At 39.4% G+C, this 16,551-nt stretch overlaps 1 protein-coding gene across 1 annotated transcript in view; it reads right to left on the bottom strand.

Moving 5' to 3' along the window:
* Window positions 1-16,551, bottom strand: part of ksr1a (kinase suppressor of ras 1a) — a 53,907-nt gene that overhangs the window by 19,747 nt on the left and 17,609 nt on the right. The window contains exons 2-11 of the mRNA XM_058788714.1: window positions 15,609-15,749; window positions 8,967-9,114; window positions 8,599-8,893; window positions 6,229-6,404; window positions 5,752-5,821; window positions 2,573-2,745; window positions 2,097-2,166; window positions 1,914-1,997; window positions 927-988; window positions 731-840 (exon numbers count right to left, since the gene is read on the bottom strand). Coding sequence (XP_058644697.1) covers window positions 731-840; window positions 927-988; window positions 1,914-1,997; window positions 2,097-2,166; window positions 2,573-2,745; window positions 5,752-5,821; window positions 6,229-6,404; window positions 8,599-8,893; window positions 8,967-9,114; window positions 15,609-15,749 — 1,329 coding nt within the window. The remainder of the gene's footprint in view (window positions 1-730; window positions 841-926; window positions 989-1,913; window positions 1,998-2,096; window positions 2,167-2,572; window positions 2,746-5,751; window positions 5,822-6,228; window positions 6,405-8,598; window positions 8,894-8,966; window positions 9,115-15,608; window positions 15,750-16,551) is intronic.

Here is a 16,551-nt window from a genome sequence, read left to right as displayed (position 1 = left end):
AAAAAGTAAAGAGCGCTGGTAGCAGCCTCATGTTGTGGGGGAGTTTTTCAGAGGAAGGGACTGAGGGACTCGTCAGAGTAGAAGAAAAGCTCAGTGCACCAAAATATAGAGATAGCCTTAATGAAAACCCAGTCCAGAGTATTCAGAACCTGGGCCGAAGGTTCAACTTCCAACATGACAACGACCCTAAACACAACACAGCCAAGGCAACACAACACAAGAATGGCTTAGGGACAACTCTGTGAATGTCCTAGAGTGGCCCAGCCAGAGCCCTGACTTGAACCCTATTGAACATCTCTGGAGAGACCTGATAATGGCTGTCCACTGATGGTCCCCATCCAACCTGACCGAGCTTCAGAGGATTTGCAAAGAAGAATGGCAGAAAATCCCCCAATACAGGTGTGCTATGCTTGTTGTGTCATACCCAAAAAGACTCGAAGCTGTAATTGATGCCAAAGGTACTTCAACTAAGTACTTAGTAAAGGGTCTGAATACTTATGTAAATGTGATATTTCAGTTTTTTCTTTTTAATAAATTTACAGACATTTCTAAAATTCTGTTTTCACTTTGTCATTATGAGGTACGGAGTGTAGATTACTGAGAAAAAAAAAAAAAAAGATTTTAAACAATTGTAGTAGTAGGCTGCAACAACAAAATTTAAAAAAAGTGAAGGGGGTCTGAATACTTTCCGTACCCACTGTATATCATTCTGTCACACAGGAACCCGTACCTTCTTTGTTATTGCCTTCGGTAGCGTCCCGAACTGTGGCGCTTCGGGTGGACGGTCCACAGGGTTGTTAATGTCTGAGGGTACAGACTCAGTCCTACGAATCTTTGTGACTGAGAGACACACATGAAATTATTAGAAAAACATGTCTGCCATTATTAATGTTCTTATATCTCAGCAACAGATAAGAGAATCTTACTGGGCAAGAAGGAGATTCTGCAGGGTGGAGCTTCTTTAGTGCATTTGTTGTGACACTTTAACCTATGAGAGGATAAGATGAGACGTGATATTCACATAGATTACTCTGAGGACAAAAAGACAATTGCGGTAAATGAGTATGGTTTTCTTGGGTGAAACCCACAAAACTAGTTAAGAACATTTACAGATTATAAAAACTAATATATATGTGAATTGACTGTGTGTGTGTGTGTGTGTGTGTGTGTGTGTGTGTGTGCTTTAAAAAGCTTAGAAATTAAAGATATATTTAATGAAAAAAAATTATATATATATATATATATATATATATATATATATATATATATATATATATATATATATATATATATATATATATATATATATAAAATTTGAAAGGATGATATGCAATATATTATATAATTGTAAATGTATAGTATTTTCCAGCAATGGTAGTTTTTACTATATTGAATTAAATTTATGCTGATTTTAATTAAAAAAAATAATTTATTGCAATCAGGCAGGATGACTTTCAGTACTGTATTACAATAAAGATGATTATATGTTTTGCACTACTGCAATGGAAATTTGGTAATAATTTTTTTTGTTTTTTTTATTGTCATTCAAATAATTTCACAAAAAAAATGTAATCCTTAAAATATGTTTCATTTTTAATGCAAAATAAAGTTTCTTTTTTTTTCTTTCGAGATGTGAAATATGACTTGGACACTGAACAATAAAGAAGAATATTTTACGTTTTAGATATTTTGAAGAAAGTTGGTAACTAAACAGTTTCAGTTTCCACTAATTTTCACTGTATAGACAAAAAAAATAATGGGACCTGAAATTGTTCGGTTATGAACAATTATTCCAAATATCTTCAGTTATGCTCAACAGAAGAAAGCAAGTCACATGGGTTTGGAACAACATGAGGGTGACAAAGTGATTTTTTGGGGTGGACTATGCCTTTAAAGTACTTGTTTTTACTTACCTGCAGTGTTTGCATTTCACCCCAAAGATCATGTTTTTCTGGCACACTTGACATGTCTGAGAGAGCCAAGACTTTGTAGAAAACCTATGAACACACACAAAATATGTTTGTTTCTGGGACAAAATTCAGCAATCATTTCCACCGATTTTGTTCAATAAAGGACAGCCTCGGAGGCAGGGATACCTGTGAGTGACAGCCAGCCCGATGTCTCTCCGCAGAGCCTGAGGTGAGCTGCGGTGGACGGTAACATTATCTAGAGAGCGACAGAACAAACAGAGACAGTTTAAATGAGAGACTTCAATTGATTAAGTATCTCTAAACAGCACGCTTTTAGACACAACAAAAGCACCAGATATACTGGACCTCCAAAACACAACAAACACTCGTCTAGACTCTCAGTAAACAGCTGTGGTTTTACAAAATGCTGCTGGTGAATCATTTACTCTGCTCCCTGAAAACCGTCGGCGATAGCAGGAGAATTTGAGTGTGTAGAGCGCAGGTGAGAGCTTCCTCTTCACTCTGAGAGGTTGAACTGTGACCTCAGTCTGATCAGCATTCAGCAGGCACTTCACTGCAGTCTGGTTTATTTGAACTACAGATCTGCTCAGTCAAGAACCGTGCATGTCTTTGAAATGCTGTAATTGTGCTGTTGAACTCACTCCGCAGGCCGATGTGCTCTTCCTGTAGTGTGGGAGTGCCTGGCAAAGTGTACGGTGCCGTGGCGGGTGCTGCCCCAGGGGTCCGTGCAGAGAGTGGGCGGCGAGATGAAGAGTCCTCACAACCGTTTCCATTAATCTGGACGTTCAGAAACAGCTTGTTTTTCTTCACACACCTAAGAAGAACGAACGACAGTCAATGTCAGGCCAATTATTCAGCTGATATCTGGCTAATTTGGGATTAATTGCACAAGTTTAGCCTGCTTGGTAAATTTTTCATGAAACATGAACATAGGGGGTAGTCGTGGTTAGGGAGTCGGGCTTGTAACCTGAAGGTTGCTGGTTCGATTCTCGCACCGGCAGGAATTGAAGGTGGGGATTGTGAATGAACAGCACTCTCTCCACCTTCGATACCATGACTAAGGTGCCCTTGAGCAAGGCACCGAACCCCTAATTGCTCCCCGGGCGCTGGAGCAATGGCTGCCCACTGCTCCGGGTGTGTGTTCACTGTGTGTGTGTGCATTTGTTCACTACTCACTGCTGTGTGTGTGCACTTGGATGGGTTAAATGCAGTGTACCAATTTCGAGTATGGGTCATCATACTTGACAATACGTCACGACTTAACTTAACTTAACTTAACATGCACATGCACATCTCCTGTTTTAAAAAATATTTTTGTCAATTTGGAGGAAATATTGTGCAAAATAAACATTTATTCAATGCCAAATGTATTTACGCCTCAAATAATTAATTTATGATAATGTAAAATAATGTATTCTCTCTCTGTATTCTTCTTCTCTCTCTTTACATTATTTACATTAGTCATATAATATAAGATAACATATAGTTTGGAAATCAATGTTTCCATGTATGCTGGACACTTGTTGGCTGATTTCCATCACTATGTAGTCCATCTGCATCATTTAGTAGAGTTAATATACAAACCCGATTCCAAAAAAGTTGGGACACTGTACAAATTGTGAATAAAAAAGGAATGCAACAATTTACAAATCTCATAAACTTATATTTTATTCACAATTTGTACAGTGTCCCAACTTTTTGAGATGTGTTGATGCCATGAAATTTAAAATCAACTTATTTTTCCCTTAAAATGATAAATTTTCTCAGTTTAAACATTTGATATGTCATCTATGTTGTATTCTGAATAAAATATTGAAATTTGAAACTTCCACATCATTGCATTCTGTTTTTATTCACAATAGAATATAGATAACATATCAAATGTTGAAAGTGAGACATTTTGAAATGGCATGCCAAATATTGGCTCATTTTGGATTTCATGAGAGCTACACATTCCAAAAAGTTGGGACACTGTACAAATTGTGAATAAAAAGGAATGCAACAATTTACAAATCTCATAAACTTATATTTTATTCACAATAGAATATAGATAACATATCAAATGTTGAAAGTGAGACATTTTGAAATGTCATGCCAAATATTGGCTCATTTTGGATTTCATGAGAGCTACACATTCCAAAAAGTTGGGACAGGTAGCAATAAGAGGCGGAAAAGTTAAATGTACATATAAGGAACAGCTGGAGGACCAATTTGCAACTTATTAGGTCAATTGGCAACATGATTGGGTATAAAAGAGCCTCTCAGAGTGGCAGTGTCTCTCAGAAGTCAAGATGGGAAGAGGATCACCAATTCCCCAATGCTGCGGCGAAAATAGTGGAGCAATATCAGAAGGAGTTTCTCAGAGAAAAATTGCAAAGAGTTTGAAGTTATCATCATCTACAGTGCATAATATCATCCAAAGATTCAGAGAATCTGGAACAATCTCTGTGCGTAAGGGTCAAGGCCGGAAAACCATACTGGATGCCCGTGATCTTCGGCCCTTAGACGGCACTGCATCACATACAGGAATGCTACTGTAATGGAAATCACAACATGGGCTCAGGAATACTTCCAGAAAACATTGTCGGTGAACACAATCCACCGTGCCATTCGCCGTTGCGGCTAAAACTCTATAGGTCAAAAAGAAGCCATATCTAAACATGATCCAGAAGCGCAGGCATTTTTCTGGGCCAAGGCTCATTTAAAATGGACTGTGGCAAAGTGGAAAACTGTTCTGTGGTCAGACGAATCAAAATTTGAAGTTCTTTTGGAAAACTGGGACGCCATGTCATCCGGACTAAAGAGGACAAGGACAACCCAAGTTGTTATCAGCGCTCAGTTCAGAAGCCTGCATCTCTGATGGTATGGGGTTGCATGAGTGCGTGTGGCATGGGCAGCTTACACATCTGGAAAGGCACCATCAATGCTGAAAGGTATATCCAAGTTCTAGAACAACACATGCTCCCATCCAGACGTCGTCTCTTTCAGGGAAGAACTTGCATTTTCCAACATGACAATGCCAGACCACATACTGCATCAATTACAACATCATGGCTGCGTAGAAGAAGGATCCGGTACTGAAATGGCCAGCCTGCAGTCCAGATCTTTCACCCATAGAAACGTTTGGCGCATCATAAAGAGGAAGATGCGACAAAGAAAACCTAAGACAGTTGAGCAACTAGAAGCCTGTATTAGACAAGAATGGGACAACATTCCTATTCTTAAACTTGAGTAACTTGTCTCCTCAGTCCCCAGACGTTTGCAGACTGTTATAAAAAGAAGAGGGGATGCCACACAGTGGTAAACATGGCCTTGTCCCAACTTTTTGAGATGTGTTGATGCCATGAAATTTAAAATCAACTTATTTTTCCCTTAAAATGATACATTTTCTCAGTTTAAACATTTGATATGTCATCTATGTTGTATTCTGAATAAAATATTGAAATTTGAAACTTCCACATCATTGCATTCTGTTTTTATTCACAATTTGTACAGTGTCCCAACTTTTTGAGATGTGTTGATGCCATGAAATTTAAAATCAACTTATTTTTCCCTTAAAATGATAAATTTTCTCAGTTTAAACATTTGATATGTCATCTATGTTGTATTCTGAATAAAATATTGAAATTTGAAACTTCCACATCATTGCATTCTGTTTTTATTCACAATAGAATATAGATAACATATCAAATGTTGAAAGTGCCAAGACTTTGTAGAAAACCTATGAACACACACAAAATATGTTTGTTTCTGGGACAAAATTCAGCAATCATTTCCACCGATTTTGTTCAATAAAGGACAGCCTCGGAGGCAGGGATACCTGTGAGTGACAGCCAGCCCGATGTCTCTCCGCAGAGCCTGAGGTGAGCTGCGGTGGACGGTAACATTATCTAGAGAGCGACAGAACAAACAGAGACAGTTTAAATGAGAGACTTCAATTGATTAAGTATCTCTAAACAGCACGCTTTTAGACACAACAAAAGCACCAGATATACTGGACCTCCAAAAACACAACAAACACTCGTCTAGACTCTCAGTAAACAGCTGTGGTTTTACAAAATGCTGCTGGTGAATCATTTACTCTGCTCCCTGAAAACCGTCGGCGATAGCAGGAGAATTTGAGTGTGTAGAGCGCAGGTGAGAGCTTCCTCTTCACTCTGAGAGGTTGAACTGTGACCTCAGTCTGATCAGCATTCAGCAGGCACTTCACTGCAGTCTGGTTTATTTGAACTACAGATCTGCTCAGTCAAGAACCGTGCATGTCTTTGAAATGCTGTAATTGTGCTGTTGAACTCACTCCGCAGGCCGATGTGCTCTTCCTGTAGTGTGGGAGTGCCTGGCAAAGTGTACGGTGCCGTGGCGGGTGCTGCCCCAGGGGTCCGTGCAGAGAGAGTGGGCGAGCGAGATGAAGAGTCCTCACAACCGTTTCCATTAATCTGGACGTTCAGAAACAGCTTGTTTTTCTTCACACACCTAAGAAGAACGAACGACAGTCAATGTCAGGCCAATTATTCAGCTGATATCTGGCTAATTTGGGATTAATTGCACAAGTTTAGCCTGCTTGGTAAATTTTTCATGAAACATGAACATAGGGGTAGTCGTGGTTAGGAGTCGGGCTTGTAACCTGAAGGTTGCTGGTTCGATTCTCGCACCGGCAGGAATTGAAGGTGGGGATTGTGAATGAACAGCACTCTCTCCACCTTCGATACCATGACTAAGGTGCCCTTGAGCAAGGCACCGAACCCCTAATTGCTCCCAGGCGCTGGAGCAATGGCTGCCCACTGCTCCGGTGTGTGTTCACTGTGTGTGTGTGTGTGTGTGTGTGTGTGTGTGTGTGTGTGTGTGTGTGTGTGTGTGTGTGTGTGTGTGTGTGTGTGTGTGTGTGTGTGTGTGTGTGTGTGTGTGTGTGTGTGTGTGTGTGTGTGTGTGTGTGTGTGTGTGTGTGTGTGTGTGTGTGTGTGTGTGTGTGTGTGTGTGTGTGTGTGTGTGTGTGTGTGTGTGTGTGTGTGTGTGTGTGTGTGTGTGTGTGTGTGTGTGTGTGTGTGTGTGTGTGTGTGTGTGTGTGTGTGTGTGTGTGTGTGTGTGTGTGTGTGTGTGTGTGTGTGTGTGTGTGTGTGTGTGTGTGTGTGTGTGTGTGTGTGTGTGTGTGTGTGTGTGTGTGTGTGTGTGTGTGTGTGTGTGTGTGTGTGTGTGTGTGTGTGTGTGTGTGTGTGTGTGTGTGTGTGTGTGTGTGTGTGTGTGTGTGTGTGTGTGTGTGTGTGTGTGTGTGTGTGTGTGTGTGTGTGTGTGTGTGTGTGTGTGTGTGTGTGTGTGTGTGTGTGTGTGTGTGTGTGTGTGTGTGTGTGTGTGTGTGTGTGTGTGTGTGTGTGTGTGTGTGTGTGTGTGTGTGTGTGTGTGTGTGTGTGTGTGTGTGTGTGTGTGTGTGTGTGTGTGTGTGTGTGTGTGTGTGTGTGTGTGTGTGTGTGTGTGTGTGTGTGTGTGTGTGTGTGTGTGTGTGTGTGTGTGTGTGTGTGTGTGTGTGTGTGTGTGTGTGTGTGTGTGTGTGTGTGTGTGTGTGTGTGTGTGTGTGTGTGTGTGTGTGTGTGTGTGTGTGTGTGTGTGTGTGTGTGTGTGTGTGTGTGTGTGTGTGTGTGTGTGTGTGTGTGTGTGTGTGTGTGTGTGTGTGTGTGTGTGTGTGTGTGTGTGTGTGTGTGTGTGTGTGTGTGTGTGTGTGTGTGTGTGTGTGTGTGTGTGTGTGTGTGTGTGTGTGTGTGTGTGTGTGTGTGTGTGTGTGTGTGTGTGTGTGTGTGTGTGTGTGTGTGTGTGTGTGTGTGTGTGTGTGTGTGTGTGTGTGTGTGTGTGTGTGTGTGTGTGTGTGTGTGTGTGTGTGTGTGTGTGTGTGTGTGTGTGTGTGTGTGTGTGTGTGTGTGTGTGTGTGTGTGTGTGTGTGTGTGTGTGTGTGTGTGTGTGTGTGTGTGTGTGTGTGTGTGTGTGTGTGTGTGTGTGTGTGTGTGTGTGTGTGTGTGTGTGTGTGTGTGTGTGTGTGTGTGTGTGTGTGTGTGTGTGTGTGTGTGTGTGTGTGTGTGTGTGTGTGTGTGTGTGTGTGTGTGTGTGTGTGTGTGTGTGTGTGTGTGTGTGTGTGTGTGTGTGTGTGTGTGTGTGTGTGTGTGTGTGTGTGTGTGTGTGTGTGTGTGTGTGTGTGTGTGTGTGTGTGTGTGTGTGTGTGTGTGTGTGTGTGTGTGTGTGTGTGTGTGTGTGTGTGTGTGTGTGTGTGTGTGTGTGTGTGTGTGTGTGTGTGTGTGTGTGTGTGTGTGTGTGTGTGTGTGTGTGTGTGTGTGTGTGTGTGTGTGTGTGTGTGTGTGTGTGTGTGTGTGTGTGTGTGTGTGTGTGTGTGTGTGTGTGTGTGTGTGTGTGTGTGTGTGTGTGTGTGTGTGTGTGTGTGTGTGTGTGTGTGTGTGTGTGTGTGTGTGTGTGTGTGTGTGTGTGTGTGTGTGTGTGTGTGTGTGTGTGTGTGTGTGTGTGTGTGTGTGTGTGTGTGTGTGTGTGTGTGTGTGTGTGTGTGTGTGTGTGTGTGTGTGTGTGTGTGTGTGTGTGTGTGTGTGTGTGTGTGTGTGTGTGTGTGTGTGTGTGTGTGTGTGTGTGTGTGTGTGTGTGTGTGTGTGTGTGTGTGTGTGTGTGTGTGTGTGTGTGTCCGTGGAGTCTGACGGGACGGGAGGTGTAATATGGGCTGGGGTCGGTCAGACTCTCTGCGTAACCGTGGTAAATGTGAGCCTCGCCAGGCGACAGGATGTAGCGGGGGTACAGGCAGGTGGTGAGAGGCGTAGAGGGGGTGGAGGGAGTGGTCATGGGCCGGGCCAGAGGGGAAGGGCTGTGGGGGCGCAGGGAACCTCCTAGTAACGGAATCTGGTCCACTGGAGTCAAGCCGCCACTGTCCCGCCTCATGGGCTCGGAGAACCAACAACCGCTGTCCTCTTTAAACTCCCCTGAAGGTCATAAAGTCACAGTCAATTCAGAAGATATCTAGTATTGGGTGAATCTCAGGGAAAGAGCACTCACCTGACTCAGAGGCACTCTTTAAACAGTTGAGGGCAGCACACAGCCTGGTGCAATCCTCTGAACTGGAGCCCAGCCGTCTCATGGTTTCTTTCACCTGACTGCCGGGCATCTGCAGCAGCGCATCCAATGACAGCTTCACGTTCACTGCCTGATAAGAGCCAGAGAAAGAGAATGACAATCCAAAATACCTTTTTAAAAATGCTTTTGTAATGTGAACCTGAAAAATGTGAGGGAAATAACAGATTTGATTGTATCCATCAAGATTTGAATGTTTACAGAACAGTCACTACGGAGCCCTTTAAAGGACATTGTGGTGGAAAAAATTTGGGGTGAGTGGAAAAAATATTTTTCAAATGTTTTGCGTTCCCTCGAGAAACTTTTGTGTTCTCTCGCAAAGATATTTGCGTTCTCTCGCAAAACTTTTGCGTTCCTTTGAGAAACTTTGCGTTCCCTCAAGAAACTTTAGTGTTGTCTCGCAAAGATATTTGTGTTCCCTCGCAAAACTTTTGCGTTCTCTCACAAAACCATTTGAGTTCAGCTAAACTCTTCCTGTTTACTTTACAGCTTGCAGTAGTTACAGCTCATATGTTCACAATGGAGTGGTTCATAGCGTTTTATTTTGAACTTGGACTCAAATAAATAAATTAGTCGGTGCTTAGTTCAAGGCACGGTTTTGGGACATAATAAAACACTTAATGTTTTAAAACAGTGACTTGGAGGACCAAATTCGATAATAATAAAAGCTGATAAAATTATTAGGCTAATATTAATAACCTTATTAATAATATTACTAAGCAGAATAGCCCAGAATATGAACACAACGCCCTGCACGTAAGCTTTTTCTCCCCCATAAAACGCTTAAGGTAGGCTAATGACTGAAAACAGTGATTTAAAAATACCAAATCCGTTGCATTCATATTCTGGGCTATTCTGCTTTATTAATAGTAATATTATTAATAAGGTTATTAATATAAGCCTAACAATTTTATTAGTATTTATTATTATCGAATTTGGTCCTAATGTCACTGTTTTAAGCTACATTAAAGTGCTTTAGAATGTCCCAAAACCGTGCCTTGAACTAACCACTGTCTGACTGTATTTCTTTATACTTGAGTCCAAGTTCAAAATAAAAACTTTATGAACCGCTCCATTGTGAACATACGAGCTGTAACCACTGCAAGCTGTAAAGTAAACAGGAAGAATTTGTCCGAACTCAAATGGTTTTGTGAGAGAACGCAAAACATGTGAAAAATATTTTTTCCACCCATCCTGAATTTTTTCCACTCACCCCGAATTTTTCCCACCACAATGTCCTTTAAAGGGCTCCGTACAGTCACTATTAGATATTGGTAAATAATTATTATTATTATATTTTTTTTTTTTTTACTAATTTGCTCTTATAAACTGTGAATAGTAAAGGTCCTTATACACTGGGTCCGAAATTTTCGTATGCTATTTTTTAGTTTTTGCATTTGTCATCCTTTCCTATCAAAATGCTTGTTACGGATGCGAAAACGAAAAAAAAAAAAAATCAAACCTGATCCGAATATTTTTATGACGGACGAAAGCTTCGGAGGCAGTGTGTAAACGTGATCGACACAACGTGAGGTTGTATTTATTTTTTTAATGTGCGAAAAATTCTGACTCAGTGTGCAATGACCTTAAGTCTAGAGAAATATATTAACAACATACAACACCGTTCAAAAGTTTGGTCAGTAAGACTTTTGTTTATTTATTATTTTATTCAAAAATGACGCATTAAATTGATCAAAAGTGACAGTAAAGATCATGGTTTCCCAAAAAACAAGCATCCCAACTGTTTTCAACATTTATAATAATAATAAATGTTTCTTAAGCACTAAATCAGCATAATAGAATGATTTCTGAAGGATCGTGTGACACTGGAGTAATGATGCTGAAAATTCAGCTTTTCATCACAAGAATATATTATATTTTAAAACACATTAAAATTGAAAACAAATATTTTAAACTGTAATAATATTTCAAATTATTACTTTTATATTTTATCAAATAAATGCAACTTTGTTGAGCCTGAGAGACTTCTTTCAAAAACATCAAAAATCTTTTCATGTTGCGCTTTTTCTAGATGTTGCGAAACATGTGCCTGTGTGTCTATTCTGACACATGCTTACTCCTTAAATAATAAGGAAATGCTCTTAAAGACATCAGCAAGATGCTGACACGTCCTTAACTGTCAGTTAGAGGGTTATTCGTGTGATTTAAGGTCACATACAACAGGACACACTCACCTCAATCAATGCATTCTCTTGTGAATAAAGCTCTTCAAATTCCCAGGACACATGACCTCTTAGAACTAATTAATCTGATTCCCTAATTACAAACCTGTGTGACTGATTTGAAGTGAGTAGCTTGTGACATTGGACTGATATTAATAATGTATTATTCCTGAACTACTCACACAATCATATGTAGTAAATCTCACAAACTGTTTTCTTTTTTTTGGGCTTTATGACATGTTTATTGATATGATAAGATGCGGAGGATATAATGCGGAGAAGTAAGAAAAGCAATTATAAAATGAAATGACATGTATGTAACATACAGTATCATACCACACATAAGCAACTGATTTAGCTGAGCAGAATAAAATGAGGAAAGTCCACTGCTGACCGTGAGAATGGATGCTATGTAATGTAGGAGTAGAGCAGTGTCAGAGAGAGAGAGAGAGAGAGAGAGAGAGAGGCTGACTCAGCATGTTGGGTAATTAGAGTTGGTGTATCTGGGGTCTGCTGGGAATGTGGCTGTGGCCAAACTGCCAAAACACAGCAGATTTTCTAATTCCTCAGCTTTACTCAAGGATATTGAACTACAAAGCATAAAACACACATAAAAAAACATATCCTCGCTCACACACTCAAAAAACACTCAATAATATGTTTTTGTTAGTGAATTTCTAAGAAGATTTGAGTCCAGCCTCACACATTCCTAGAGGAAGATCTGAGGAAGATTGTTTATTTGGGCACCTAATTAGGATCTTTTGTTGTAATATTTAATATGTAAAATCTGTCATTTATGTTATTAATATTATAATTAAAATTTTAAATTCATTAATTTATTAAATGTATAAATTTACTAGTAATTATAATTATATATATATATATACAGTGAGGAAAATAAGTATTTGAACACCCTGCTATTTTGCAAGTTCTCCCACTTAGAAATCATGGAGGGTCTGAAATTGTCATCGAAGGTGCATGTCCACTGTGAGAGACATAATCTAAAAAAAATCCAGAAATCACAATGTATGATTTTTTAACTATTTATTTGTATGATACAGCTGCAAATAAGTATTTGAACACCTGAGAAAATCAATGTTAATATTTGGTACAGTAGCCTTTGTTTGCAATTACAGAGGTCAAACGTTTCCTGTAGTTTTTCACCAGGTTTGCACACACTGCAGGAGGGATTTTGGCCCACCTCCACACAGATCTTCTCTAGATCAGTCAGGTTTCTGGCCTGTCGCTGAGAAACACGGAGTTTGAGCTCCTCCAAAGATTCTCTATTGGGTTTAGGTCTGAGACTGGCTAGGCCACGCCAGAACCTTGATATGCTTCTTACAGAGCCACTCCTTGGTTATCCTGGCTGTGTGCTTGGTCATTGTCATGTTGGAAGACCCAGCCTCGACCCATCTTCAATGCTCTAACTGAGGGAAGGAGGTTGTTCCCAAAATCTCGCAATACATGGCCCCGGTCATCCTCTCCTTAATACAGTGCAGTCGCCCTGTCCCATGTGCAGAAAAACACCCCAAAGCATGATGCTACCACCCCATGCTTCACAGTAGGGATGGTGTTCTTGGGATGGTACTCATCATTCTTCTTCCTCCAAACACGTTTAGTGGAATTATGACCAAAAGTTCTATTTTGGTCTCATCTGACCACATGACTTTCTCCCATGACTCCTCTGGATCATCCAAATGGTCATTGGCAAACTTAAGTCGGGCCTGGACATGTGCTGGTTTAAGCAGGGGAACCTTCCGTGCCATGCATGATTTTAAACCATGACGTCTTAGTGTATTACCAACAGTAACCTTGGAAACGGTGGTCCCAGCTCTTTTCAGGTCATTGACTAGCTCCTCCCGTGTAGTTCTGGGCTGATTTCTCACCTTTCTTAGGATCATTGAGACCCCACGAGGTGAGATCTTGCATGGAGCCCCAGTCCGAGGGAGATTGACAGTCATGTTTAGCTTCTTCCATTTTCTAATGATTGCTCCAACAGTGAACTTTTTTTCACCAAGCTGCTTGGCAATTTCCCCGTAGCCCTTTCCAGCCTTGTGGAGGTGTACAATTTTGTCTCTAGTGTCTTTGGACAGCTCTTTGGTCTTGGCCATGTTAGTAGTTGGATTCTTACTGATTGTATGGGGTGGACAGGTGTCTTTATGCAGCTAACGACCTCAAACAGGTGCATCTAATTTAGGATAATAAATGGAGTGGAGGTGGACATTTTAAAGGCAGACTAACAGGTCTTTGAGGGTCATAATTCTAGCTGATAGACAGGTGTTCAAATACTTATTTGCAGCTGTATCATACAAATAAATAGTTAAAAAGTCATACATTGTGATTTCTGTATTTTTTTTTAGATTATGTCTCTCACAGTGGACATGCACCCACGATGACAATTTCAGACCCTCCATGATTTCTAAGTGGGAGAACTTGCAAAATAGCAGGGTGTTCAAATACTTATTTGCAGCTGTATCATACAAATAAATAGTTAAAAATCATACATTGTGATTTCTGTATTTTTTTTTAGATTATGTCTCTCACAGTGGACATGCACCCACGATGACAATTTCAGACCCTCCATGATTTCTAAGTGGGAGAACTTGCAAAATAGCAGGGTGTTCAAATACTTATTTGCAGCTGTATCATACAAATAAATAGTTAAAAATCATACATTGTGATTTCTGTATTTTTTTTTAGATTATGTCTCTCACAGTGGACATGCACCTACGATGACAATTTCAGACCCTCCATGATTTCTAAGTGGGAGAACTTGCAAAATAGCAGGGTGTTCAAATACTTATTTGCAGCTGTATCATACAAATAAATAGTTAAAAATCATACATTGTGATTTCTGTATTTTTTTTTAGATTATGTCTCTCACAGTGGACATGCACCTACGATGACAATTTCAGACCCTCCATGATTTCTAAGTGGGAGAACTTGCAAAATAGCAGGGTGTTCAAATACTTATTTGCAGCTGTATCATACAAATAAATAGTTAAAAATCATACATTGTGATTTCTGTATTTTTTTTTAGATTATGTCTCTCACAGTGGACATGCACCCACGATGACAATTTCAGACCCTCCATGATTTCTAAGTGGGAGAACTTGCAAAATAGCAGGGTGTTCAAATACTTATTTGCAGCTGTATCATACAAATAAATAGTTAAAAATCATACATTGTGATTTCTGTATTTTTTTTTAGATTATGTCTCTCACAGTGGACATGCACCTACGATGACAATTTCAGACCCTCCATGATTTCTAAGTGGGAGAACTTGCAAAATAGCAGGGTGTTCAAATACTTATTTGCAGCTGTATCATACAAATAAATAGTTAAAAAGTCATACATTGTGATTTCTGTATTTTTTTTTAGATTATGTCTCTCACAGTGGACATGCACCCACGATGACAATTTCAGACCCTCCATGATTTCTAAGTGGGAGAACTTGCAAAATAGCAGGGTGTTCAAATACTTATTTGCAGCTGTATCATACAAATAAATAGTTAAAAATCATACATTGTGATTTCTGTATTTTTTTTTAGATTATGTCTCTCACAGTGGACATGCACCTACGATGACAATTTCAGACCCTCCATGATTTCTAAGTGGGAGAACTTGCAAAATAGCAGGGTGTTCAAATACTTATTTGCAGCTGTATCATACAAATAAATAGTTAAAAAGTCATACATTGTGATTTCTGTATTTTTTTTTAGATTATGTCTCTCACAGTGGACATGCACCCACGATGACAATTTCAGACCCTCCATGATTTCTAAGTGGGAGAACTTGCAAAATAGCAGGGTGTTCAAATACTTATTTTCCTCACTGTATATAGAGAGAGAGAGATATGAAGATTTTAAAAACAAAAACAAGATGTATTCTTTACAATCTTTACAAAAAAAAAAGTAATTTTGGTGTGAAATATGATCCGGACAAATAAAACCATTGTTTTGTTTTTTGTTGTTACATTCATAATTTGAATTTCTAGTAATCAAAAACATACATGATAGGCCACATTATATAAACACACAATGTACATGATCAAATAATGACTATTTACATGACAAATCACAAAAACACCAGATAGGAATTTAGCTGAAAATATATGAAAATATATTACTTTTATAATGACTTTTTATTATTTATTATTACTTTTTTACGCTTTTAAATTATTATTATTTGATTTTGGTATGAACAAATATGAATGACTCTGTTGATAATTGATATCCAGACAAATATGACCACCGACTGGCTTTCTGAGAGTCACCTTGCTACATTGATAAATTGCATTTTTGTGTAAAAACAGGTGACATTATCAAAGTATTGAATATTTACAGGAATATTCCCTCTCCTCCAAAAAACACAAACACATTACCTCTATGAGCTCAGGTCTGACGTTGATGGTGCGTAACCAGTCCTCCAGCCGTGGGTAGCTGTTCAGGGCCAGCGGCCTTTCTGTGTCTGGCACCTTCTGCTTACACTGCAGCTGTTTACAGATGTACTTCATGAGCTTGACCTGCAGGGGGCAGCAGAGCACAAAGCAGATGAGGGAGGGGCAGTCAGGGGGGCGGGGTCTGTAAGAGGCCTTTATTGCCTCTGCGGGTCTCACACTTACAACCAAAGGACAATTTCACATACAGCTCATCAGAAAACTGTTAAATGAACATGATAGACATCACAAAGGACACATGCACGTAATACAGACATGCACATATAATCAGTTCAATTTAGATTTAATTGACGTGGATGTGAACTCTCAAAGAATTGTAGAGGTCAGTACTCAACTAAACTAAATTTTAAAACGGCTTATCTCATCTGTCATAAGTGTTCTTCTATAACGTTATTAAAAGACTACATTAGTATTGTTTTATAACCCTTTTTCCTCATTTGTTGTATGTATTAGTGTACTTTATAGTATTTGTTTCTTGGTTTATAAATTAATATCCTCTCCAAAGGTACTTATATTTGCTTACATAATATACTCATGTGTTTTAATTTCATGGATATACAGTCATGGCCAAAAATATCGGCACCCTTGGTAAATATGATCTAAGTAGGCTGTGAAAATTAATCTGCATTGTTAATCCTTTTGATCTTTCATTTAAAAAATTCACAAAAATCTAACCTCTCATTGGATAAGAATTTAAAATGGGGGGAAATATCATTATGAAATAAATGTTTTTCTCTAATACACATTGACCACAATTAACGGCACCCTTTTATTCAATACTTTTTGAAACCTCCATTTGCCAGTTTAACAGCTCTAAATTTTCTCCTATAATGTCTGATGAGGTTAGAGAACACCTGACAAGAGATCA

Source organism: Onychostoma macrolepis, chromosome 10 (genome assembly GCF_012432095.1).
Source record: "Onychostoma macrolepis isolate SWU-2019 chromosome 10, ASM1243209v1, whole genome shotgun sequence".
NCBI classification, from domain to species: Eukaryota; Metazoa; Chordata; class Actinopteri; order Cypriniformes; family Cyprinidae; genus Onychostoma; species Onychostoma macrolepis.
The sequence above is the reverse complement of the archived record's forward strand: the minus strand, read 5'-3'. Positions and strand labels throughout refer to the sequence as shown.